A 26137-nucleotide genomic window follows, 5' to 3' on the forward strand; every position below is an offset into this window, starting at 1 on the left:
CACCTCGCTGGACTCCCCGCCAAGATGCATCACACCCGACGGCATACACCCACACCCTCACCCTCCCAGGTCCCCCCCCCTCCTCCGCCCTGCGCTCAAGTGGGCATCCATCGCCAGTTTCCAAGGCCGCACTACCACGAATGCTCCATGGCGCCACGGCTGAGCGTCCATGGCCACCCTATTAGCGTATTTTTACCACTCGGGCCCCTCTTCCCAGGAGGGCCCTCTGCCGTAGTCTGCCAACTGCCACTCACCCTGTCCCGTACCGTTCGTCCAAGGTGCCGTCTGATTATAATACCGCCTCTTCCTTCCTCCACCGATCAACATTCTGACCTCACCTTACCTCCCCCGTCCCACCACTCTTCCCTGTTGTACCTTGCTGGGCATTGTCTTTTCTCTCATTTCAACCATTCCTTTTCAAACCAAAGAAGCTGAGCTTGCTGAGCACGTCCTCTCATTACACACATCTAGACAGCGTCTTTGATCTGTCTGATTCATTCACTCACTGTGTCTTACACACTTTTCGTCACTCACCCACCGAATCACCACGGTTTCTGAGAGATAGACCACTCATTTCGACAGGTGCTCCGGTATCAGCACCCACAGTCTCTACATCCAAGCCCGCAAGAGTCCCAGCGACCACCATATACCCATCCCTCTCACCCGACTTCACTCACAAACTCTTCTTACCTCGTCACCTTCAACCGCAGTCATGAAGTTCGCCGCCGCCGCCACCCTGGCCGCTCTCTTCGGCGCCGCCTCGGCCGGCTCCAAGTCCAGCGACAGAACCTTTGCCGTCCTCCGATTCAACGGCAAGGAGCTTGTCCGCACCCGTGTTGACCCCATCGTCTCCCCCGGAAAGCCTGCCACTCACGTCCACGGTGTCATGGGTGGAAGCAACTTTGGCATGTCGGCCACCGGCGAGACCCTGTCGCAATCCAAGTGCACCAACGCCATGATCAACGGCGACAACAGCGCCTACTGGTTCCCCTGGCTGTACTTCCAGGACCCCAAGACCAAGAAGTTCGAGGCCGTCGAGATGTTCTATGTCAACGTCTACTACTTGTGAGTTCGGTCGTCGGCCCTGCATGAACCAGTCCAACCAACTGACATCGCATCTAGTTTCGACGGCACCGATGATGAAATCAAGGCCTTCCCCCGTGGTCTTCAGATCTTCAGCGGCAACGCCTCCACCCGTGTGGTTCCCTCCTCCGGCGGCACCCAGAACCTCGAGCCGGCCGATGGCCCGGTCCAGCCCGTTCAGTGGACCTGCCCCAGGTCCAACTACAACCCGGCCTCTTACCCTGCCAACTCTGATGGATCTACCGCCGGTATCGTTGACCCCAACAACGACGGCTCCGGCGTTGGATTCCCCGACCAGAACTGCGACGGCTACGCCTCACCCCTTCGCGCCGACGTCCACATGCCCTCGTGCTACAACCCCAACGCCGCCCTCGATGACTACAAGAACAGCATGGCCTGGCCCTCCAACAAGGACGCCGCCGACAAGCGCCGCAAGAACTGCCCTGCCGGATGGATCCACGTTCCTCACATGTTCTTCGAGGTTTACTGGGACACCCCCAAGTTCGCCAGCCGCTGGACCCCTGGCCAGGGCACTCAGCCATTCGTCCTCTCCAACGGTGACACTTCCGGTTACAGCTCCCACGCCGACTTTATGGCCTCCTGGGATGAGGATGTCCTCCAGCAAATCATTGATAACTGCGACGCTGGCTCTTCCGGCATGGACAAGTGCCCCGGTCTGTTGAAGGGCCTCAACACCAACAAGGACTGCACCATCACTTCTCCCATTGACGAGATTGTCGACGGCACCCTCGACAAGCTCCCCGGCGACAACCCTCTTAGCGGCTGGTCATTCGGCTCGGTCATTGGTGGAGGCAACGACAACGCTGCCATCGTGAAGCCTTCTGCCAGCGCTGCTTCGTCCGCCGTTGCCTCTGCCACCAAGCCTGCTTCTACCGGCTCCGTTCATCAGCAGGATGTTCCCCAGACTTCATATGCCGCCGCTTCCTCTCAGCTTCCCGTCGAGGAGGCTGTTCAGAAGCCCAGCACCGAGGCTGCCGCTCCCACCGAGGCCGCCGAGGTGTCTTCCGCCCTTCCCCTGCCTACCGACTTGGCCGGTTCTAACCCCTCCAAGACGACCTCCTGCCTCCGCAAGACCAAGACCGTGTGGAAGACTGTCACCGTCACCTCTCCCGCGGAGGAATCCCAGGCCCCCGCCGCCCCGACCGAAGAATATGCCAAGGCCCGCCGCCATGCCCACGAGCACGAGCACATGCACCGCCACCGCAGCCACCGCAAGTAAGCGGTCACTCGCGACGATCGGGATCCCCTATGCGCTCTCATTTTGCGCCTGTATCAAACTTTTCTTCGTTAGACATTTTAGGGCTGTGCTTGGGAGGGAGTTCAGAACGCTTATACCAAGGGTCGGTTTGGAGAGACTGAATACGGGAATTTGGCGGCTTTCGAAAATCATCCTTCGCGCGGGGGACGCAGAGATTGAATTCGACTTGTTTGCTTTTGACGAAGATGATGACCAGATATATACACACCTCACACCGGGGGAGATGGCTTGGGAAAAACGAGCAAGCTCGAGGGCATCTGGACTCAGTTCTTACTTGCACCTTGCAACACATACATTCGATTCTTGTACGAGCCCCACTTGGGGTCTCGCATTTGGGAAGGGTTTTCAAAGGAGATGAATGGAAAAAAAGGTAGTATACCTAGTGTTCTGGTGGATCAGATAGAAAAATTGAACCAGGCATGATTTCCATCACTTTTCTTCTTCTTTTTTGAGTTTGTGGGCCATTAAACAAACAAGGCAAGATGTGTGTGAAAAACGAACGTTGCGCAATGCATTTTGACTCCTTTCTTTGTTGGAGCCGATTAAACCTCGCCGCCAGTCTCTCTCGTTCGGCAGCGCATTCGTCGGTCCTGCATAGACGGCAACGTTGGCACGTGGCCCACCAAACTCCAAGGACCACCAGGACGTCGATTTAAGGTTATTTCGTCCAGGCAAAGAATTCTCCTTCATTTCCCTCCCACAATCCCAGACGTTTCTCTGATTCAGAAACCAGTTCGCAATTTAATCAAACTGGATATCTCAGTCTAGCCCTTTTTTTTCCCGGTCCGGACGAAGTAAGGGACGGGCTTGTAAGACAGATCCGAGCTTGGAACAAAAAACGGCCGGGGCGATCGCCCATCCCAGATCCCCCCCGTCGATCCCCACAAATTCCCCGAACCCACGGCGCCACACTGTCGAATTTTCTCTTCACCTCGAACCGCCGACGTCCCCACAGCTGCACACCGAGACGGGATGCACCACGCCGTAAGACGACACGGGTGAACATTCAGCTTTCTCTCGCTTGGCTGTGTTATTATTGTTTTTTTTCTACTCGTAGTTGCCGTCGTCCCTCGCCATGTCGTTGTACCATGAGACCGCCGACATTCTGTCGGCGAGCCCAGACCACGGCGGCAGCCTCAAGAGCCGCGTCTTTGGGAAGAAGGGCCTCAAGTCGCCGCCCGCACAGGTGTACGCCCTGGCCCTGGAGACATGCAAGTGGAGCGGCGTGCTGAAAGAGGTCATTGAGGCGACGGATATTCTGCGCCATGAGCGCAAGGTGAGTCCCGTTTTCTTACACCCGTCTGTCGTCAAACCACGCGGCAGGGGCTTCATGCGGTTGGAGTATCGCTGACCTCACTGCAGCTCACCCCCATACTGGCGTTGCTGCTGGTCCATGACTATCTTCTGGCCAAGGGCGGTATCGCACTGCCGCAATCTCACGGTCTGAGGACGTCGGTTGAGCGGCACAAGGCGAGGCTCACGTCTGAGCTGACGCGCGCGAGACTGCGGAGGAAAATGCCGTCGCTGGAGGTGCTGAGGGCGGACGTCAACGCCAATTCCGACCCCGAGGGCAGACACCCCCGGTGGATCAGAGTGAACGCGCTCAAGAGCAATGTGGAGGACCAGCTCGAGACGACCTTCAAGGGGTTCGAGAGGGTCCTGTCCATCGAGGCGGTGACGCAGTCGACGGCCAAGGCCATCTTCATCGACGAGCACATCCCCTACCTGCTGGCCGCCTCTCCCGGCACGGACGTGACCAAGACGAAGGCGTACCTGGGCGGCGAGATCATTCTGCAGGACAAGGCGTCATGCTTCCCGGCGTACCTGCTCGACCCGCGGTCCGAGGACGGGGACGTCATCGACACGTGCGCGGCGCCGGGCAACAAGACGACGCACCTGGCGGCCATCGTGAAGCTGCACGAGCCGGAACAGGGCGCCCAGAAACAGACCATCTTCGCGTTCGAGAGGGACTCGAGGAGGGCGCTGACGTTGGAGAAGATGGTCAAGATCGCGGGCAGCAGGGGCATGACCAAGATCGGCCCCGGCCAGGACTTTTTGGAGGTCGACCCCAAGGGGGACGCGTACAAGGACGTCGGTGCCCTGCTGCTGGACCCGAGCTGCTCGGGCAGCGGCATCGTGGGACGAGATTCGATGCCGGAGCTCCGCCTCCCCGAGGTCCCCGGCCCCGCCGGTGCCAAGGGCGCGAAGGCGAAGCCCGGCAAGCAGGCCAAGGCGGACGCCCGCAAACGGAAGCGCGACGAAGAGGCGGAGGCCAAGCCGGTCATGGTCGACGACGACGGCAACGCGGTCGAGGTCCAGTCGGAGCAGGAGCTGCAGAAGCGCCTCGACGCGCTGGCCGGGTTCCAGCTCACGCTGCTGCTCCACGCGATGAAGTTCTCGGCGGCGAAGAAGATCACGTACTCGACCTGCTCAATCCACGCCGAGGAGAACGAGGGCGTCGTGGTGAAGGCCCTGGCGTCGAGGGTCGCGAGGGAGCGCGGCTGGAAGGTCCTCGCGAGGGAGAAGCAGGTCCGCGGCATGCGGGAGTGGCCCGTCCGCGGATTGCCCGAGGCTGCTGACGGCGACGAGGCGGTGGCGGAGGCGTGTATCCGGACGTACAAGGGCGATGGCCGCGGCGTGATGGGCTTCTTCGTTGCCGCGTTTGCGAGGGACGGGGACGCGGATGCCGCGGACGAGGACGGGCCGTACGTGAAGGACGAGGAGGGGTTGATCGTGAGGGATGCGATGGGGATGCCGGTACTGAAGAGTACGGGGGAGCCGGTTGCGCTGGAGGGGGCAGTTATTGTCGACCCGGCGAAGGTGCAGGAGGAAGACGAGCAGGACGAGAGTGACGAAGATGAGAGCGAGAGCTCAGAGGATGACAGTGACGAGGAGGCCGACGAGGATGAGTGGGGTGGGTTTGACTGAAGCTAGCTAGATGTTAATAGAGGCACCTTTATACCAGGCCGGACAACAAAATATTTTCTCTCTTCATATTAAACCCTTACCCTTTATTAGGGAATGGTCCGGTAGACGTTGTGTAGCCCCTTGAGAAGGCAGCTGGAGCAGCTCTGGTATTGAAGCAAAACTGGCAGATGGGCTCTTTTGGAGCGACCGTCGTCCAGTCTCACTATTTCTGGCTTGGAGTGTCGTCCGGGTATTACCTTGAAATCATAGTATTCGTCTTGAATTACTACTCTTGCTCTTTTGGGTAGTAGCACCTGCTGTAGCAAAGTCTTCCACCTTCCTTCACCACAAACACCCAGTTATTTTTCTGCAGTTTTCACCTCCTCCTCCTCCTCCTCCCACTTCCCTTCCCAATACCATCATCATTATCATCATCATTCCTTCTCCTCGCCTACCTACACCCAACCCTCATCATGGAGGATCTCGCCACCGCTACCACTGCCGCTGCCGCCGCTGCCGCCGCCGCTATTCCTGCCGGCCATGTGGTATTCAAGTTTGTGCGCCCAGAGACAAGCCCAGGGGAGGGAAGACAGACTACAGCCGTAATCCAAGTCGACACGGCCGTTCTCTCAGACGCGTCTCCATACTTTCGCTGCGTCTTTGCTGCGGAGCCTGACGAGCGTGTCTGGATCCTTGAGGAGAGCCCTGCGTTCATGCGCGAAATCATATCCATCCTTCACTCAGGACCTGAACTTTACCGCGGGCCCTGCCTTCCGCTCTCAGCAAGAACCGCGGATCACATCATCAATGTGTGCGCGGTGGCACGCAGGTACAACCTGTTTCCAAGGATCCAAGAAGCGTGGGGCAGAGTTCTTTACGTCACTGACAATATGACTCATGAAGACCTGTGGAAGATGGCAGTTGCCGCATACATTTGCCAAAACCAGGAGGTTTTCCGCAGAGCAACTCGTAAGCTGCTGTGGGAGCGTGCTGACGATTACATGCCCCTCTTTCTTGGAAGGTTTCAAAGCCCCATTCTTCATGAACAATGGCCCATAATGAGTATGTTCGTCCCTTGTTCCCTCACAAAGAATCGTCATCACTGATACTTATTCTAGTTAAAATGGCAGAGACTCGCAGCACTATGCACAGTGTGCTTTCAGGACACATCAACAGAGTCATGTGCGACATATGGGGTCGACTCCACACAGAATACTCCAACAGGTTCATCGTGAGAATGCATGAGCTTGAGAGCCTCAGCGGAGGCGCTAAGACGGCTCTTTGGACCACCATCCTGTTCTTCTGCTGGCTGCAGTGGTTACATCAATACACCGTTTCCTCCAAGACTGTTGCCAACAAATGGGCTCTACTCAACCGCTTGTGCGGCGTCCAAGAGGTGGCCAATGGTGCAGGAGACAAGGACGGCAGCAGGCTGTGGGTTGACGAACAGAATACTTACCCTGTGCCTCATATCATACGAAAGCAGCTTTGGTTGAGGCTGCAAGCATTCCAGAGAACCTTCCCAGGATTGACCATCATAAAGCCTGGACAACCGGATAAGAAGTGATTACGTCTTTGTGCGAAACAACAACAGATATCAGTCTTTGTCAGTTACCGTCAGCCTGCAAAGGGCCAGTGAGCTGGCCATAAAAAGAGCATACCATTCCCGGCATTTGTGGAATGCGTTTGTGGCTTTGACGACAGCTGTCTTGATTATCAAAGCTCTTTCATTTCTACATTGTCAACAACCATCACCACAAAAGCACTACTACCACCATCCATCGCCGAAGGGTCCTCCAATCTGGACATGCACGACAAAGAGATATCAAAGGGGCAGTAGGGGCAAAGGGGAACGGATTGTTGGACTATGGTTGATTCTTGTATTTGTACACACAGAGGCTGAGAATGAGCTAAAGGTATTTGCAAAACTGGTGTCCGCCTTTGAAATCCTGTGGATATATGTTGAGCAGAGACCATTCGGTCTTAATGTTTACTGAAACTGAGGTATTCTGTACATCGCCTGGGTGTATGCCCGAGACCTCCATTGCACCAGCCACCCCCGCAATCTGATAGTAGGTAAGTGGGATTGTGCAGCTGTGCCGCATAAGCCTCACTAGGTCGGCCTTGCTGATGTCAGAGAATGCTCGCTCATTGTGCTCCCTACCCTATTCAGAAACCACAATGCAGCTACGCTCTCTGGTGGTGTATTTTGGCTTCTGAGAATCACCATTCATTTAGCTCTATCTCTACCGTTGAGGGGGGTCATTCTTGTAACTTGCTAAGCATTACCTCATCCATATCCTGCGATTTCATCGTCACTGATGAATCTAGACAGCGGTATTGTCACCGCCTGGCGGCCTCGTAGACCCTGAAGACTGAAGTGTGCTAAGCCACAGCTGAGCTATTGTGTTACACCTCCAAGCTATGAATCACCAATCGCATCCAAATATTCCACTTATCGAGGCGCCACAACGAGGCATGGTGTGCTCAGCCTCAAGCCTGGCGAGCATATATCTGACCTACGTACCCCGCTCTGACAACCTTAGTTTAAGCTTCTTTCATAACGTTGAAATCTCCACCCGATGTTAGCTAGCGATTGCCATGGCCTTGGTTTAAGCTTCTTCCTGCCGTTGAAATTTGCACCTGACGTAAGCTAGCGGCTGTCATGGCCTTGGTTCCAGCCTCTTCACCCGCTGGGTCACTACCACCACCCACACAAGACCTTCAAGACGCCATAGTTGAATTTCAGAAAATTCTGACAGATGACGAACGTTCCAAGCTGCAGGGCCTTAAAACCATCCCAGATGCCGATGCCGTTCTTGTTTTTACAGCTCAGCTTGATAGTTTTTCGACTCGGCGAAAAGGTCCCAGCATTGGTACCCGGCTTCTTACGGTACTCCAGTTTGTCCGGGAATCCTCTGCCATTATTGACACTTTCGTCTCTTCGCACCCAGAAATTGCCGCTCTAGTCTGGGGAAGCGTTAAGCTGACAATACAGGTATGTAAAGGACCAGGAGTTGGTACAAGATACTTGCTGACCTTAATAAGGTTATATTGAACTTCGCCTCGTATTACGAAAGGATTTCAGACCTGTTCATGCAGTTCGCTACTGACTGCCCACGTTTTGCTGACTACCAAGTTCTGTATCCGACCTCAGTCGGACTTCAGAAGGCCCTCTGCAATTTCAATGCGTCGATTATCCATTGCTGTAAGCATGTGGTTGAAGCAGCACAACGACCTTGTAAGTGAGCCTCTGATATTCAGCAAAGCACGGTGGCGTCGCTAACCTTACTCAGGGCTTAAGCAGGTCCAGATCGCCTTTAGACAGTCTTTTCAGCAGGAGTTCAACCCCGATCTAGAACAAATTCGGAGGTGTGGTGCAGAGGTTAGGCAAGAAATCAAACTTGCAAAGGCAAAAGCCGATCATCAAGACCAAAACCTACAGCGGATGGAAGGAAAGGCGGCAGCAAACGACAGGTCAAAAATCAAACAGATACTATCCAGACTAGGAAGCGACCTTAATATCGTTAAGGAGGAGCAGCTACAGCGAGCAATTCGTCGAGCCGGTAAGGTCTCCTATATTTCTACAAACATCGCTAATATAATAGTCTCACAGAAGGGAATCGCCGCCGGCTTTTCGATTCGTTGTCTTCTTATGATTACCTTACACCGTACAAGAAAGCCTGTAAAATGCGGCATTGCGGGACTGCTGAATGGCATCTCAATTCCGCTGCGTTTACTCGATGGGAAAATGGAACTGCCTCGCCTTGGCTTTGGTGTTCAGGCAAAAGTACGTTTTATAAACGATTAATCTGGATGATACTAATGCCTGGTGCCTTCAGTCGGATCTGGCAAGACCATTCTTACGTCAGTAGACCATTTATTGGAAACCTCTTTACTTCCTGTATATGCTGACTCTGGCTCTAAGTGCAAGCGCAATCGAACATGTCTATGCGCGTAAACGCAAGGCTGACGAAATTGTCACATTCTTCTTCCCGCAATTCGATGATACGACATCGTTGTCCGCAGAAGCCGCACTACGGTCGGTGATCCGACAATCATTAGACCCGGTGAGACTTACCAGTCAATGGGAGGCCAACCTAGACGAGCTGGACCGAAATCCATTCTCTAGCCTAGACCAGCTGAGAACCCTTCTCCGTCAGAAAATCGACAAATCCGAAGTTTTCTATATATTTATCGACGCTCTAGATGAGTTCGAACCTAGAGAACGACAGGCTCTTCTTGACTCTCTTGTACAGCTCAGCTCTAAGTCGTGCTTGAGAGTTTTTCTTGCAAGCCGTGAAAGCTTATCAGTCGAACTCAAACATATAATTCCAGCTCTAGGAGTAGTGTCTATGACGTCTGTTGAAGCTAGGATTGATATTTCTCTGTTTGTTGAAGAGACACTCCGAGAGAGACAACGGAGTAGGGATCTTGTGGTTGAGGATCAATCGATTATTAACGAAGTAAAGCAGGCCCTTGTCAATCACGCAGACGGAATGTAAGTCGAGTATCTATACCCTATTTCACCTGCTAACAACTAAAGGTTTCTCTGGGTCACTTTCCTAATAGACGAGATATGTGCTCAACACTGCGACGACGATATACGGAGCGCTATTGGATGCCTTCCGAAAACTCTGACTGACACGTTCACCCGAGCCCTTCAGCGTATCACTAATCGACGGCATTCTTCCGTCGCTAAAAATGCCTTTCAATGGATCGCGGTAGCTAAGCGGCATCTAACATTAGGTGAGCTCCGTGAAGCTATATCAATAGAGGTCGGTCAGTCGTGTTCAAGACCTGGGAAGATGGTCAACGGCATCGACCAATTGCCGGCATGGTGCGAAAACCTCATTCGTGTCGACGAAGAAATGAGGACAGTCGAGTTCGCCCACCAGGCAATTCATAAATTTATTGTTGAGGGGCTCTCGGGGTCGCACTTCCCTTACTTTCTGTTCGACTTAAAGCAGGCAGACCACTATGCTGGCGAGATTTGCGTCACGTATCTCGGTTTCAGCGACTTCGTAACGACTGTTACGCAAAGGATACAGCCTATGAAACGAGTCGTTCCCGCTGAAATGGCCTACTTGGCATTAAAGGATAAATGGAAGTTACCGAGATCAATTGGGAACAACATCGCCACAGGGCAAGACGAAGGCGGCCGCACGGACAAAGACTTTGTTGGAATGCTGGCAACATACGACAGGTCGGATGACGCAGAGGCCATAACCCAGCTGCAGGGCGATTACCCGTTCCTCGAGTACGCCTCAATACATTGGATCTCACATACTAGCAGATTTCAGCGTAGCAACTCAACATGGAATACGTGGCAGCAATTCGTGACTCAAAAACACACCCTGGCAAAGAAGCCTTGGTCGAATCAAGAGGGGTTCATGGACCCTAACTCGGACGTTCTAGCCTGGAGCCTCAAACATCATCATTTTGCTGTCGTTCGCCTTCTAGACAGTTTTGATAGGATACATGTTGCACAGAAGAAGAACAGTGTAAATGACTCAGCGGCTGAGGGTGATGTTGAGATGCTCAATGCTTTACTCGAAAAGAGTTGTGCAGCTGAGATCACATCCTCAGCTCTACGAGCTGCTTCTAAAGGTGGCCACGTGGAAGTCGTTGAGCTATTGCTTAGAGCAGGAGCCGACGTGGATGAATGCCCTCGCGTTGGCAGGCAGACTGCCCTGCAGGTTGCCTCTGAGCGTGGCCACATAGAAATCGTTGAGCTATTGCTTAGAGCAGGAGCTGATGCGAATGAATACCCTCGCACTGGGTGGACTTCGCTACAAGTTGCTTCTGAGGGTGGCTACAGGGAAATCGTTGAGCTTTTGCTTAGAGCAGAAGCCGACGTAAACGCAAGCCCTTCTGTTGGAGGGCGGACTGCTCTACAAGCTGCTTCTGAGTGTGGCCACATAGAAATCGTTGAGATATTGCTTAGAGAAGGAGCCAATGTAAACGCAGATCCTTCTGCGTATGGGAGGACTGCTCTGCAAGCTGCTTCTGAGGGTGGCCATGTGGAAATCGTTGAGCTATTGCTCAGCATAGGAGCCGACGTGAACGCAGACCCTTCTGCGTGGCACGGGCGGACTGCTCTGCAAGCTGCTTCTGAGGGTGGCCATATAGAGATCGTTGAGCTGTTGCTTGGCGTAGGATTCAACGTAAACGCAGACCCTTCCAGGGATCACGGGCGGACTGCTCTGCAAGCTGCTTCTGAGGGTGGGCATATACAAATTGTTGAGCTCTTACTTAGAGCAGGAGCCAACGTAAACGCAGACCCTTCTTGGGATAACGGGCGGACTGCTTTGCAAGCTGCTTCTGAGGGTGGCCATGTGGAAATCGTTGAGCTATTGCTCAGAATAGGAGCCGACGTGAACGCAGGCCCTTCTGCGTGGCACGGGCGGACTGCTCTACAAGCTGCTTCTAAGAGTGGCCACATGGAAGTTGTTGAGCGGCTACGAGCTGCTGGAGCCCTTTGACCAAAAGTTAGATACATAAGAAAGCTACGTGGATAGTGAAAGCGAAAACGGAGGGGGCTTTTTTTTTTTTTAAATATATATATATATATTATCAGCATCACGGCAGAATGGATTTATATAGCATCGTGCCTCTTGAAAAGTTCACTTTTCCCGAGCGAATATGACTAAATTCAAGTCCAACGGTGCTAAAGCAGCTGATATAATATTGGTGATGGTGTGTATATTATATATATATATATGTATTTTCTCTCTCTCTTAGAGGTAAGAATCGTAATCAAACGTCAAGTCAGAATCGGGAGTTAGGTCACGTCGTGAAGCTACCTAAGCCTTCTCTATTACCATATATTCCAAATACTCATTGTAATAGGGGAACATGTAGGATGAAATAAATGGGCTTAGTGGCGTAAAGCAGTTTTTTTGCGATGATCTACCGTACGAGACTGGATGTAAACTTTTTGTGTCATAGGGATACCCGTACGGGTGGAGAGGTCGCCAAATATTAACATAGTGTATTTAAAGGCTGTAAATCGGTGTGTAGAAGAGAAAGCAGGAAGTGAAGATATAGCTGTTGACAGCCTGGAGACGTAATCTCCGGGCTCCGCTGCTGATCGCCTTCCCGTATTCTGGCCAAGTAACCCAACATAAACAATCAGTAGCAAGTTTGCCCATTTGCCTTCTCACGACCGGGACTATTCACCCTGGCCAAGAAGCCATTTTTGACCTGAGGACTTCCGGACCGAGTTCCTCAAGCCAATCCTGAAGGTTATTGGTAAATACGAAAGGGCACGATCCACTGCCGCCGACATGATGCAGGACATGGCTATGGTGGATGGAGAACTGGCCCGGGATATGAGGAAGCTTGCAGCGTTGGGTTGGGGTAACGTGGATCTGGACGAGGACCTCGCCAGCCTGACGGAACGGATCTTCAGTCACACTCTCATTCATTATGTCCACAAACTCCAGCTCTTGAGGCGTCACCTGCTGTGAGAACATGTCAGTGTGGAGGATTGGTAGGGTGCCTTTGGAACCGAGTATGCACCGTTCATGGAGAGGGTGCAGCAGTCCCATGGATGTACGACTCAACTTTCCTTCCGAAATAACTGGTAAGCGCCAAGGCCGGTTGTGCTGTGCTCAACCCAAATCCCAGTGTTGCACAAGCAGACACCAGTTTGGCAAACATCTCTATAATGTGGCGAGATTGAGCAATGGTTGATCTTCCATGCAATGTGACACAGGTATTATGCACCCTAGCTCAGGAGGGGCGCCTCCCCAACAGGTGACAGGGGTGCGCGACGACGCCCCGTCTTTTCATATCAACCGGCTCCCGTCTCAAGTTCATTCTTTCATCTCCAATGCCACTCGGACAATATTTCCAAAATACCTTTGCAATGAGTTTTACGAGACTCTCAAAATTGGGTCTCTGGGTGCCGCTGCTCGCGGGCGTGGCGTGCGGGCAAGACCAAGCCCCGCTGAGCACCGGGACCGATGCCCTCCGCCCTCATGAAATGAGGTTGATCGCTTGTGAGCCCATCTGAACTCTGGAACATGACACCGAGCTAATTGAGACTAGGTGTCAAGGTAAGTGGCGCGGATGAAAATTGCTTCACAGGCATGCCGCTGACGGGAGAACCACGCCGCAACAGCCTTCAGATGAGAAAACCAAGGCCCTCGGGACGGAATGGGAGACGGCGCAAGCCCCGGCAGGGCTTCCCATGCAATGGATCGAAGGCTTCGAGCCCGAGGGGCCCTGCGCAGGTCTTCAGCCGGACGCATACCCCGCCATCAAGCTCATCCGCGGCGGCAAGCCGGCGGTAGACTACCTCGGCCCCAGAACCGGCGACGAGTACGACCAGGCACTCCTTTGTCCTCCTTCGCCTCGATTATTTCGCTGACAATGGCCCCAGGATCATCCGCTTTATTGACCGCGCCCAGCGCTCGTCCGAGTCCCCCGCGCACTTGACCTCTCGGGAGGCCGAGGCTTTCCAGGGCATCGACGACTTCGTCTGCGTCGCCCACCTCAATCCGTCCGAGACCACGGCCCGGCGGGCATTCGAGGCCGTCGCCGAGAAGTACTGGGCCGAGTTCACCTTTGGTATCGTGGATGCCACCTCGGGGGCAGCCGAGGCGAAGGTCGTCTGCCATAAACGCGACGACGAGAGCGTCCACACCTGGTCTCCGGGCGATGGGCTGGAGGCTTGGATCCTCGAGGTTTCCAGGCCCGTCATCGCGGAACTCACGCCATCGAATCACCGGCGCTTCCTCGACGTAATTACCCTCCTCCACATCTCCCTCCCCTTCCTCTTTTGCAAGAGAACATCGAGCAAAGGCGTACAATAACCAGGCTAACCAATGGCACACGCCTGAAAAGCGCGGCTGGCCCATGGTCTACATCCTCTCCCCGTCCACCTCGGCCCGCGCCTCCATCCGCACCACGCTGCACTCCTTCGCAAAGGGCCATTACGCCTCCCTCACGGCCGTGACCGTCGACCCGGCCTACTTCCCCGGCCTCGCTGCCGAGCTCGGCCTCGACCCCTCCGAGGACGGGTACCCGGCCGGCGCGGTGCACCAGCTCTCGAACGGCAACATCTACCGGTACCCGCGGGGCAGGGATTTCACGCCGCGGGAGCTGCAGGGCTGGGGGCTGGACGTGTGGCAGGGGCGCGTGGAGCCCTGGACGCCGCCTGGCCAGGAGAAGGCTCCCGAGAAGCCCACGGGGCGCGGCGGGAATGTGCGGATCGTGGGGACGCAAAACTTGAAGGTTAAGAATATCCCGGGGTTGAAGATCAAGATTGGGGGCCGAGAGGTGGACGAGCTCTGAGGGCTATCTCTTAGTCTCTCATCTCTCTCACGCATACAAACAATGCGGTAAGTTGAAGATTCCCTGTAGAATTTACACCAGAGAGGAGGCACAGGAGGAGGCACACGAGAAGTGGTACTTTGTTTTTTTGGAGAAAAGTCACAGATGACCTTTTATTACTATGATTATGCAGATGATGGAAGTGCCTTCTCTATCTAGGTTGAGTTGCATATGGCTCCTGCAGCCGCCCGTGAAAATGCTCCTGTAAAAATGCCACGAAAAAAAAACCCACAAACTCCTTGCAAATGCTGAGACATGCCGCCAATAGGCACACTTTTGCCTCCCCGGGTATCATCATCTATATCCCATCCCATCTATGCTTTTTTGTTTAGATACGTAAGAACTGTCGAGGAAATTTTGCGCAATCGTTGTTTTCTTCATGTTCAAGGAAGGGGCTTGCGAGAGTTCTCGTCATCGCTGCGCACCTCGCCCTGCACGGTCCGCTCGTCGTCGGACAGCACACCGCCGGAGCTGGCGGACTTGGTACGCTCGTGCTCGGTCTTCTCCTCCTCGGCCATGGCCTCGTCCTCGTTGACCTCCTCGCTGGTCTTGCGCATGCGCTCCAGAACGGAGGCAGCCTCGGCGGCGAAGGCGCACTTGGCGCGGATGATGTGGCCGTACTTGTAGAAGAGGAAGGGGCATGGCAGACAGGCGAGGGCGAGGAAGGCCGGGATGGAGGAGGCCCAGTGGATGCCGAGGTTTTCGTACATCTGGGTGGTGAAGAGGGGGAAGGCGGCGCCGAAGAGGGATCGCATGACAGAGTTGGCGGCCAGGACGGAGGCGGCGAAGATGACGTATGAGTCGATGAGGTAGTTGAGCAGGCTGAGGAAGACAAGGACCAGGCCGGCGGCGAAGAAGCCCGACGCGATGATGGAGACAATCCAGTGGATCTCGGGGCCGTTGGTCCAGGCGAACCAGAAGAGACCGATAGGCAGGAGGCAGGCACCAACCATGGAGGGGGGAAGACGGGCCTCAGGGGGGGCAAAGCCGCCGTGGGCAGCGGAGACCTTGAGGTAGCGACGGCTGTCGAATGCGGTGTAGATGACGGCGACGATCATGCCGACGGCGACACCCAAGAAAGCCAGGCCGCCGACACCGGGAGACCAGCCGCGGTGGCGCTGGAAGACGATGGGGAAGGCAGCGAAGAGCATGTAAAGAGTGCCGTAGATGATGGCCATGTAGATGGAGGTCAACAGGACGATGGGCTCCTTGAAGAGGAGGATCCAGGGGCGGGACAGGGCGACCTTGAACTGCTGGGCGACGGTCTTGCGGGGCTGGTGAGCCTCGTACTTGGAGATGTAGACCTTGCCGGTAAGCTTCGAGAGCTTCTCGGAACGGCGGCGCAAGAGAACGGGAGCGTAGGTCTCGGGGACGGTCAGGCCGACGATGATGAGGAGGATGCCGGTGAAGATGGCCATCAGGCCCTCGATCCAGCGCCAGCCCTCAGCGACACCAAGGAAGCCACCAACAATGGGTCCTGGGAGGAGTTAGACATTGGTCATGCGAGAGGGAGGGTGGGAGGAAACGTACCGATAGAAGGGCCGAGGAAGGGAGCGGCGGCAAAGATGGCCGTGGCCAGGCCACGCTCGTTGGCGTTGAACATGTCAGCAATAACACCGCCGGCGTTGGTCATCGGCGAGGCACCGAAAGTACCGGCGAAGAAGCGGAGGATGATGAGCGTCTCAATGTTCTGGGCACCGGCGGCACCGGCGTTGAAGGCCGTGAGGGCAATGTAAGTGGCGATGAAGAGGTACTGGCGGCCGTACAACTCGGAGAGAGGGGCCCACATCAACGGACCGACGGCGAAGCCAACGACGAACAGGGACACGCCCAAGATGCCAATCTCTGTGGACACGCCAAAGTCACGGATAACCTCGGCGATGCCACCGGAGTAGGCCGTGCTCACGAAGGCGACGGCGAGTGTCGCGATGGCTTGCTCGATGGTGTAAGTCCACTTCTTCCACATGGGGAAGGTCTGGGGGTTGTGGGCATCCTCGGGGAGGAAATCAACGACGTAAGGCGACTCGTTGGTGCCCTCTCCGGCGTACTTGCGTTCGAGGACAGCCTCAGTGACGCCGGCCTGGTCGAAGAGGAGGTGGAAGTAGTTGGCCTTGTTCACGGGCTTCTGGGCCTCGACATCGGCCTCGGTTGCCGTTATCGACGACGACGAGGACTGCGGCGCTGACGCCATTGTGATGGGTGTATAAAGGGGTTGAGGCGAGGGTGTTGTTATCGAACTCGTGGTACCCTCGTGGGTGGTCCAGATATAAGCTTATTCGTGGGCGATGGACTGTGCTTTGGTGATGGACACCCCTTCGAAAATCAAAGGCGGGCTGGGTGTCGGTGTTCGAGGTGTTCTAGGTTGGATGAGCAGGAGATCTAGAGCGAGATCTAATCCCGGAGAACTGGGACGGCGGTTTGTTCTATATACTGCGTAGGCCGGGCATGGCCGCAGTGGAGATTCCCAACTATGGTTTCCATCCTTTTCGTCGGTGCCCGTATCGCTACCCCCATCGGCGACCCAACGACAAGGGGCGAGGTGATCCACCGGCGGTAGGGGTGGAAAGCTTCCGCGCGCACAATTCCATGACTAAATGGCACGGGGACGGCGTGTCTGCCCGGGGACAGCAATGGAGGTTGGTTATCTCCGTGTCTGGCGCCGCACTGGTGCCGGGCTAGTGGCAGAGCCGTGTACCGTACTGCGTGTACCACGTGTACTACGGACACGCATTGCAAGATTCATCCGTAAGCAGTCAGACAGACTCATTCTGACAGGGCTGTTTTCTCGGCACGTCGGCCGGGATTGGGCTGGCTTTTGCTTTGTCAAGCTCGAGCAAGTTGCGATGACAGATGCCTTCTCCGAAGAGTATGGACGAACGTGACACCGGCTGCGTGCTGGGTGCTTCGATTGTGCAGTGCGAAGTGGGTCCCTGGCGACTTTTTTTTTCTTCTGTGGTCGCTTTTCAGATACGTACCTGATTATGCACAGCGGAATGACGTGTTTTGGGAGCGAGCTAGGGGACGGACACACCGGGTTTAACCCACCGATGCAGCGTAAAGTCGACATTCAAGGGTTGGCGGCTCGCTTGCAGAGCCCCATAGACCGGGATGTCGGCAGACCTGGTCCTCCGTGCCGAGGTGTAACTGTCAACTCCAACGGATTTGGCCACCACTATCCACCATCCCCCCGTCATCCCTTTTTTTCGCATTACAAAGCTCGATGTCTGAACAGGACTTGGGTCAACTGTCCGGGCTTTGGCGAGTTCGTCCCGCCCTGACGACGCGCACACACCCGCACTCGGATGCTGTGAGTAGGCCGACATTAATATATCTGTCTGAATCATAATCAGGCATGGGGAATTGTTGGGGAACGAACTCCGGACCAGGGGCGACGTCCAACCAACATACGAGGCAGGAGACAAGACTCGAGAGCTGCCGCAAAGTGGATGGACTGAGAGCCAGGGGCCTATCGCCGGTTGGGGGATAATGACCTCCCTGATCTGGACCGACGGATGAATCCTTTGCCCGGTGATAAGAAGCCGCCCTTTCAGCCAACAAAGTCGTGCCGTTTCGGGCAACACGTCAGATTGGCGCGCACCAGATGAGGCCCTCGGTGCGTCGGCCGAGGCCTGCGATAGCACCGTCCGCTTGGCGTGTTGTGCTCTTTCGCGATAGCGCTCGGCCATTTTACTCGAGCATTTGCCACCGCAGCTAGTGTGTGCATAACGCAGCAGTCATGCTCAGCCCTTTCGTCATTGAAGCACCCGCAAATCTTTCTCTGGTCCAGCGATCTAACATCGGAGCCGATCCACCTTCGGCACCGAATCGACTGTAGTGTACTACTGCTCGGCTGGAGATCACCTTGCTGGCAGTGGTGCCTAGGAGGACCCCTGCCGCCTGCCTTGCTAGCTTGGCCTGGTTCCCGAGCCGCCGGCTCTTAAGAAAATCTCTTAAAATTGCTTGATTGCCTGGGCTGGCCGTATCCACTTCCTCCTACCCGGTCAGCCCATATAATCTGGATCTCGAAAGGACTTTTCGAGATTCCCCGTTCGATATTGAACGAGTCACAGTCCAAGTCTCGACGCTCATTACAAAAGAGCCCCGTCACAGACCCACTTTTGCTGACTACGGCATCAACTGAACCTCGGAACTAGCACTTGGCAAAGACGCGCTTTTCCTCTTTCTTTTCTTTTACGGTGGGTGCATTCTTGCCCTACCGTACGGAGCCTCCTGTTTGCGACTAATGGGACCCGGGCCATCGGCGTTTGACCGAAATCACCGAAGCCGCATTGGCGGACCTCGGCTGTCACTGTGGCACCTCGCCTGAAAATTAAACTTGGATTTTCTTTCAATGTCACTATGCCAGATCCATGCAATCGGGGTCCCGCTGCCCGCTGAGGCTAAATGACGATCGATGGAAGGGGGACAAAAAAGAATTTTGAAAACAAAATCGACATGTTCTAGAACGTATCGACTGCGTCCGAGCCAGTCGTCCGTGCTGCTTTATTGAATTGTGGCTTCAGCCTGCTTTCTTCTCGTCTTCGTACCCCATGTTTACTTTTTCAGCGTTTTTTTTTTTTGCAGATGCAGACCAGAGGCAAGTGCCAGTCTGGTCTGTCTCACTGTCGGGCTTTCCGTAAGTCGGCCAGGCGTAGTCCTCCACGGCCCCTGAAGTGCCTCATGAAGTCCGAGTTGGGTCCTGCGGCACGGCGGCTTCGGTCTGTCAAGACCAAGCCTTCCGCAAACTTGGTCGTCTCTTTCAGACTGGCCCCGAACAACTTCATCAGCTCCGGCCACGCGTCGAAGTGCTCTGTTGAGTCTACTTTGATCTCGACGAGACGTAGCTGGTTGCCCGTGGAGATGATTGGCAGAAGATGCAGCAACAAGGAAGTCTTCAAGTCTTGCCTCTCCTTTTCTAGGGAATCTGAAAGTCGTCAGCCAAGGCCCTCGTGGGGTAAATAATCAACTTACAGCACATGCGCAGCGCGAACTCAATGTCGATGACGTCCTCCGCGTCTACGAGCTGGATATACGGCACCGTGTGATTCCAGACCAAGATGCGGGTGATCTTCTCAAACACCTTTTCCTCGTTGAGCAACCCCGCCGCCAAACCCAGTCTCCAGAGGTCCCCGACGGTCAAGTGCTCGATCGACGGTTCGTGGTAATGCAGCATGGTCTGGGACGCATACTTTAACGCACCGACGAGGTCGTACTTGTCTGCCACGACGGCAACCTCTAGGATCGAGTCCGCCGCCGCGATCTGGCAGACGCGCGAGTTCTGGTGGTGCAGGATGTTCAGGACGAGTTCCATGATCTCCGGATCCTCGTCGGGGAGGCTGATCTTGACGGGCTCCGAACCCCGCTCCAGCAGCTTCTGGCCCTCCGAGAAGCGCGGCCCCAGCATCGCGCCGAACACTCTCGACGCCCGCTTGAGGATGATCGAGTCCACGCGCAGCTCCGTCATCTCTTCGCCGAGGCCGACAATGAGGATGACGTCGCCGTCCGGCACGACGGGCACTCCGCTGTAGCTGCGCGACCACGCCCGCGCGGCGAAGCTTGCGGGCGATCGCACCTCGAAGAAGTTTTCGGGTGCAGCCGCGGTTGGCTTGTCGATGGCCATGTGCTTGCTCAAGTGGCGGTCCATTCTGCGCCCCGGTTCTCAATTGACGATAATGAATAGCAGTAACGACGACTATCACGATAGCGAGCGAACCACTTTTCACAATTCCAGACACCGTGTATTAGAGTCGTAGTTTCTTCCCCCCCGCCCACCTCTCTCGTCCGAGGCTGACACCGCTATCGCCACCGTTTAGGCTTTCCCCTCAAACGCGGTCATCCCCTCCTTGGGGAGTCAGCTTTTGCTGCTTTTGCTGGCGTTGCGCCGGGAATACCCACGTCTTCCGTGCTCGGATGAGACGCCGGGCGCAGGCAAAATCTTGCCCCTGGTGTTTCCCCCGACTCAGCTGGCAACAGAGTTTTGGCAGCGCGATCGAAGGGAACTGCGTCACAGCCGGAGCTTCTCCGAAGCGGTCGACGCTGTCTCTGGGCGATTGAGTCTGGTAGGTTTGCCGGGGTTCCCCGGCAGGTTTTCTGCGTGGCCTATGCGGGATGGTGAGGCTGCGGGGGAGTCTCCCTGGGCGAGAGAGTCCCTTGACTGCATCTTGCCTGCCGACCACCGCCCTGCTCTGCCGGTTGAAACTTCTGGAAGTTCTTCCAGCTGGTGCTATAATGGGGCTGGCTGTTTGATCTTCCCTAGTTTCCTATTTTGAGGGTTAATCGACAGCTGTCAACCTGGGACGGGGTTCTCATGATTGTGATTTTCCTGGGAGAGGCGGGTTTCAGTGAAGGAGGTGGAGGTGGCTCGAGCTCATTCTGCGCTTCAGCCAGGTACAGTTAGATCAGGCCAATACAGAAGAACGTTTCAAGTCTTTGATTCGGTGCTGGTGGAAGAGTGAGCTGTGGGTGTGGGCGGTGACGTCGTTTCCCTTTGGCCTCTGCCCGAGTAGACGAGAGCCTCGAGGCAAGAGTCTTTGGAAGTCAATTTTGGCCGCGGTCGCCCAAGCATCAATGGACGGCGGTGCCCCCGTGCTCGAGGCGCATGTTGGCTGCACCAGCGTACATCCCATTTCCTCGTGGTCGGACGATGTCATGGTGAGCACGGGGAAATGTGCCACGGCGCCCTGATACCGGTGGCTTGGGCCGGAATATGGCAGCGGCGCATGACCAAATCCAACGTCGAGACCCAGACAGCCTATCAGCTATAATTCAACCACTCACATCTGAATCTTTTGCAAGAATGGTGTGAGAACGGGATTTTTTTATTTCTTTTTTGTAATTGGCTAACTTGGCCCGAGATGCAATGAGCTAGTTTGGCTTAGACTGCCTGTCCCCTTGATATCCATACTGCCAAACTTCAGCCTCAGCCCACCACATCATTCTTGTTGGTGACAGAGTCGTGGGCTGGATAGTTCCAGCCCGGCCTCCTGTCTGATTCGGTCGATCCAACCAAGCTTGTCGCTGCCGAGCTCCGGCAGATGGTTCATATGCTGATGCGCGGCTTCGATGATGTCGAAGAAGCCTTCCAAGCCGGCCCCGCAGATTCTATCACTGCATACCAAGCAGTACCACACCAGCCTGTCGAAGTTTTCCCTCACATTAGATCCTGTCCTGTGGCTCAATTCTTCCAGCATGCATGCCCGCATGACCTCCTTGGCGGCCTTGCGTCCGAACTGGCCACGCTGCTCCTCGAGAAGTCCTGAAGCGTGCGAGATGTCAGTACAGGTCTCATGAGATTCGTTGCAGTGCGCGCTTATCAGTAGAGAGAACCTTACCGCTAACTCGCAGCGAAGTCAAATCGTCCAGAGACCATACTTCTGCCAGCTGGACGAACGAGTCCGTGTGGAACAGGACGAGGCAGCGCGTGGCGCATCTGAACGCCGGGCCGCAGCCGAAATAGCTCGCGGCCATGGCCAGCTTCCACATCTGCTCTGGCGGCATATCCTCGACGTCCTCCTCGTCGGTGACAAGGGCGCCCATGGCTCCCTGGATGGTGTACTGCAAAGCGACCATGAGGTCGTACTTGTCGGCAGCGACCGCAATCTCAAAGTAGGGGGTCTCCTTCGGGTCGGGGAGGCGGTCGTTGCGATGGTGGATGATGCTGAAGATCGCGTTCATGGCGTCGGCGTCGTCGTCCGGAAGCTCGATCTCGAGGGGTTTGCTGGCGATGTCGCCTTTGAGGTGCTGCTTCTGGAGCGCCTCGAGCTGGCGGTTGAGCATCGCATGGAAAGCCTTGGATGCGGATCTCAGGATGAAGGAATGAACTTGGATCATCTCCTTTTCGGGGCCAACGACCATGAGCACGTCGCCGTCGGAGACGAGGCAATCCACATTGTCATCCATGGCTGTTGAGTTGGCAGTTGTAGCTCAGCGGTGGAGGTTGTTGTTGGTGGAAGTGAAGTTGAGGTTGATGACTATTCGAAAAGGAAGTAAAAAAGGGGTGAGTTTTGAAGACTTTATGGACCAGACAACCCGCGCGTGAAATGGGCGGGGCATAGACCTCCTGGATCATTCTTCCCTCCAGATCGCAAGGCCCGTGGGTTTTGTTCCTCTTGCCTTTCGCTCAGATTTGAATCATCGTGCGGGAGATAAGACATTGCCAGCAAGGACTGAGTGAGAATTAGAGTCCGTAGTCTGCAGCAATACAAAGCCGGTGCTTGTCGCCATACTGATCTCATTTTGTCCCACCTATGACTTTCTCTGATCCTGAGAAATGCGAATTTCTCATCAAACATACAGGAATGTTCTTTTGGGTTGGCTAGACTATCTAAGCGCTTTCTCTATCCGTCCAGAGGAGGCCGATTCGACCTAGCGGCTTAAATGTCAACTCCTTCCACCCCATCGGTGACTATACAACTCGCACTTCCACTTCATCCTGTCGGAGCTTCAAACTTATCCTCTACCATGTGATGTGTCGATCAAGATGTTATCAGACTCCAAGCTCGATCGCAGGCGTGTAGTAACCAAAGAACAATAACACATGTCCTTTGGTCCTTCCAGAGACATGCAGTGGTTCAAAAGAGAAATGTCACTTATCCACCTTTCATGAGACTTATGCCTAATTCATTCAAAAGTGCTATGGTCCCACTTGTTTCGCTCTTTTCACATGGGCATAACGTCTGACTCCCAAAATCAAAAGATTTCTTCAAGCTGACAGAAGCACCTGAGATTCCAGCCCATGTTGAAAGAATAGGGCTATCATATGGTAGAAAGGCACACGGCTCATGAATGGATCAAAATTGTTGCCTGGTTTAAGACTAAAGAGAGAAAAGCTTCTAGACAAAACCACAAAACGGAAGGGTTCATTCACTGCAAGCATGGCTCCGACATCGAAGAATTGAGTGACACGGAGCACGCAGAAGCCTCATTGTTTATTGATATGATTCTCCACAAACATATCTATATCTTCAGACTCGACATCTTTTCGGCTTGGTTGCCCGTATTTTGTGTCTGGAATTATTAGGTGAGTCGTTATGGATACCGCACTTGAATAATCCTCATTGGATGAACAATTCCGGCAAACGACATTCTGACTCCCAAATCTCTTGAACAGACTCCAGTTTACATGCTTAGTAGCAGAAAACCATTACACATTTGTTCTTCATAAGCATTTCCGTCGTGAAGTAATCCATATAATGCCGGTAATGATGTGTCCTTCATCTGGGGCCTTTCCCTAACTTCCTTTGCTTTCAAGAGTCTTCAAAGGTTGACTCCAATTCTACAAGGTTATCCAAGCTTTGCTTATAAATCGGCCCAAGTAATCAGAAAATCCTTGGGTAGCCAGCATGCTTGGCGTTTGGGTCTATTTAGTACGTCGATCTGGCCTTGGCCCTCAACCGGGCTCCGTATTTCCACAGGAAGATTGGGAGAGGAACAGAGATGATCACTCCTGCCAAGGCCATGACACTGTTGGCCCACCCGTACCCGAGCGCCTGGTACATGCTCGGGGCGAACAGCGGGAACAAAAACGCCGTCAGGCTCTTGACAAACTGCGTCGCCGCCATGGCACTGGTCGTGTGTTCTCCATATGAGTCGATTACATAGGCCACCACTGATGAACAAAAATTGGTTAATCAACAGGCTTAGGAGTCCTGTTATGGGGCCCGAGAGTGTACTTACTAGGCATGCCACCAAACTGCATCCCAAACATCATCACAACAACCCCTACATCGACAATGAGCCAGTGTAGCCGATACTGGGCTGTCCAGCCGTATACTAATACTCCCGCCCATGCGGGAACAATGCCAAAGAACGTGAGCATCATGCGGGATTCCGGTGTAGGTTGTTGGCGTCGCTTGTAGACGTAATCCATCAAGGGCCCGCCCACCTGGGAGCCAATAAGTTCGCCCAGCGAGCAAGCAATATAATGCAGTCCGCTAATCTCCACGGATTGACCATACAGCCCCTTCCAGAGATCCGAGAATGTCGACAGTGTCACATACATGATGCCGTAGTTGAATGCCGACAGCACGGCCGAGACCTGGATGATGGGGTGGAACATCAGCAGCCGAAGAGGCCGCGTCAAGGCCCGCCCGACGACAGCCGAGGGAGACCGGCCGGCATCGAGCTGTTCGCCCGCCGTGTAGTAACGTGTCTCGCCGGTTTCTTTGCGGAGACGCGCCGCGCGCCGGCGGAGGATCAGGGCGCCGTACGACTCCGGGAAGCTGAAGAAGGAGACGAAGATCATGGCAGCTTGGAAGATGGAGGTGGACCAGAACATCCAGCGCCAAGTTGTGCGTGAGGCTATGAACCCGCCAATTATGGGGCCTTTGTAGAGTGAGCCTCAAAGTCACCCATTTTGAATCAGGAAGGAGATGGAGTCCCAAAATCTAACGCGAAGAAAGAAAATACTTACCAACAGCCGCGCCCAGCAGCGGGATAAGCAGGTAAACCCCCAACGACTGGCCTCTCTGCTCCGGTCGCCAGATATCTCCCAAAACCCCTCCACCGAGCGCATAAATGGCGCTTGCACCGAATCCTGCAAGGAAGCGGGCAGCAATCAGCGTGCCCTTGGTGGTAGCAAACCCACAGGCCACATTCCAGACAAGGAACCATAGGCTGGACGTGTGAAGAACAACCTGCCTGCCGTAGATCTCGGACATGGGGCCGATGAAGAGCGGGCCGAACGCCGTGGCGAGAAGGTAGATGGACAAGGCCATGGCGGACTCGGTGGGGGTCATGTTGAGCTCGCTCGCGATGTTGGACAGTGCGGGCGCCATGATGGTCGAGACCATGATGCGGTTGAACCCGGTCGCCGAGAGAACGTCGGTGACCATCCATTTTCGGCCCGCTGGCCAGTCGAGCGGGTTCTCGGCATCGTAGGGCTGTGCGAAGGCGACGAGGAAGGGATCCGAGTCTTTCGCCGAGGTGGGGCCGACGGGGGCCGCCGCCACCGGGTCCGGAATCGCAGCCAATTCCAAGTCGGCCGGACCCGGCGCCGCCAAGACCTCATCCCGGCCGTGGAGGTTGTCCGTCGCCATAGTTTAGAGAGTTGCCAACGAAACAAAGTACGAATATTTCTTACGTAGTAAGCAAGAAGTTGAGCAACTTCTTTCTCCACCCAAGGCCAGCTTTGGTAGACAAGCAACTAGGGACCGGAAATCAGAACAATTGAGCTAAGACTAGTACATATGGATCCTTGACGCAAGATTCCACTGTAGATGTCAAAGAATGGAATTCACAAAGAATCGAGCGGCTGGGTATGCTTTATATCAAGGGTGTAAGCTTGGGTTCTAGCGCAGGACCCTCGGACATAAAGGCGCTAGATCTCGGATATGCGAGACATCCTCACAAGGGTCGCTAGGCTCCAATGCATGGGTTGTATGTCATCGGGGACGAGTGGAGGATGGAACAAGACGACCAAACCGGAAGGAGCAAAAGTACAAACTAAGTCACTGTTGGATTGCCTGGCCAGAATATAGGTAGGCTGTCAACGGCGGGAAGCGGCAGCAGCGGAGCCCGGAGATTCGA

At 54.8% G+C, this 26137-nt stretch overlaps 9 protein-coding genes across 9 annotated transcripts; 5 read left to right on the top strand and 4 right to left on the bottom strand.

Annotated features, from left to right (window-relative positions):
• Positions 1–712: 712 nt before the first annotated feature.
• EsH8_IV_001008 (DUF1996 domain-containing protein) lies at positions 713–2323 on the top strand (the record flags this gene model as incomplete). Its single annotated transcript, XM_083265898.1, has 2 exons — positions 713–1065; positions 1123–2323. 2 exons carry the CDS (start codon positions 713–715, stop codon positions 2321–2323), a joined length of 1554 nt encoding a protein of 517 aa, XP_083124793.1.
• Positions 2324–3437: 1114 nt separating this feature from the next.
• On the top strand, positions 3438–5290 carry EsH8_IV_001009 (rRNA (cytosine-C5-)-methyltransferase RCM1; the record flags this gene model as incomplete). The annotated part of the gene is made up of 2 exons (XM_083265899.1): positions 3438–3638; positions 3725–5290. 2 exons carry the CDS (start codon positions 3438–3440, stop codon positions 5288–5290), a joined length of 1767 nt encoding a protein of 588 aa, XP_083124794.1.
• Positions 5291–5742: 452 nt separating this feature from the next.
• EsH8_IV_001010 (uncharacterized protein) lies at positions 5743–6836 on the top strand (the record flags this gene model as incomplete). Its single annotated transcript, XM_083265900.1, has 2 exons — positions 5743–6331; positions 6388–6836. 2 exons carry the CDS (start codon positions 5743–5745, stop codon positions 6834–6836), a joined length of 1038 nt encoding a protein of 345 aa, XP_083124795.1.
• Positions 6837–7934: 1098 nt separating this feature from the next.
• On the top strand, positions 7935–11754 carry EsH8_IV_001011 (ankyrin repeat domain-containing protein; the record flags this gene model as incomplete). Its single annotated transcript, XM_083265901.1, has 7 exons — positions 7935–8267; positions 8318–8510; positions 8566–8835; positions 8886–9059; positions 9112–9136; positions 9198–9770; positions 9816–11754. The coding sequence occupies 7 exons, from the start codon at positions 7935–7937 to the stop codon at positions 11752–11754; spliced, it is 3507 nt and encodes a 1168-aa protein (XP_083124796.1).
• A 1388-nt stretch (positions 11755–13142) lies between these two features.
• EsH8_IV_001012 (uncharacterized protein) lies at positions 13143–14572 on the top strand (the record flags this gene model as incomplete). Its single annotated transcript, XM_083265902.1, has 5 exons — positions 13143–13275; positions 13325–13332; positions 13398–13597; positions 13659–14019; positions 14123–14572. 5 exons carry the CDS (start codon positions 13143–13145, stop codon positions 14570–14572), a joined length of 1152 nt encoding a protein of 383 aa, XP_083124797.1.
• A 422-nt stretch (positions 14573–14994) lies between these two features.
• Positions 14995–16802, bottom strand: EsH8_IV_001013 (major facilitator superfamily domain-containing protein; the record flags this gene model as incomplete). Its single annotated transcript, XM_083265903.1, has 2 exons — positions 14995–16088; positions 16142–16802. The coding sequence occupies 2 exons, from the start codon at positions 16800–16802 to the stop codon at positions 14995–14997; spliced, it is 1755 nt and encodes a 584-aa protein (XP_083124798.1).
• Positions 16803–19230: 2428 nt separating this feature from the next.
• On the bottom strand, positions 19231–20255 carry EsH8_IV_001014 (uncharacterized protein; the record flags this gene model as incomplete). Its single annotated transcript, XM_083265904.1, has 2 exons — positions 19231–19535; positions 19583–20255. 2 exons carry the CDS (start codon positions 20253–20255, stop codon positions 19231–19233), a joined length of 978 nt encoding a protein of 325 aa, XP_083124799.1.
• A 1288-nt stretch (positions 20256–21543) lies between these two features.
• EsH8_IV_001015 (BTB/POZ domain-containing protein) lies at positions 21544–22510 on the bottom strand (the record flags this gene model as incomplete). The annotated part of the gene is made up of 2 exons (XM_083265905.1): positions 21544–21866; positions 21943–22510. 2 exons carry the CDS (start codon positions 22508–22510, stop codon positions 21544–21546), a joined length of 891 nt encoding a protein of 296 aa, XP_083124800.1.
• A 1463-nt stretch (positions 22511–23973) lies between these two features.
• On the bottom strand, positions 23974–25647 carry EsH8_IV_001016 (MFS transporter; the record flags this gene model as incomplete). Its single annotated transcript, XM_083265906.1, has 3 exons — positions 23974–24218; positions 24287–24934; positions 25023–25647. The coding sequence occupies 3 exons, from the start codon at positions 25645–25647 to the stop codon at positions 23974–23976; spliced, it is 1518 nt and encodes a 505-aa protein (XP_083124801.1).
• Positions 25648–26137: the final 490 nt, after the last annotated feature.

The sequence above is a fragment of the Colletotrichum jinshuiense genome, chromosome 4 (genome assembly GCF_051148585.1).
Source record: "Colletotrichum jinshuiense chromosome 4, complete sequence".
Classification (NCBI taxonomy): Eukaryota; Fungi; Ascomycota; class Sordariomycetes; order Glomerellales; family Glomerellaceae; genus Colletotrichum; species Colletotrichum jinshuiense.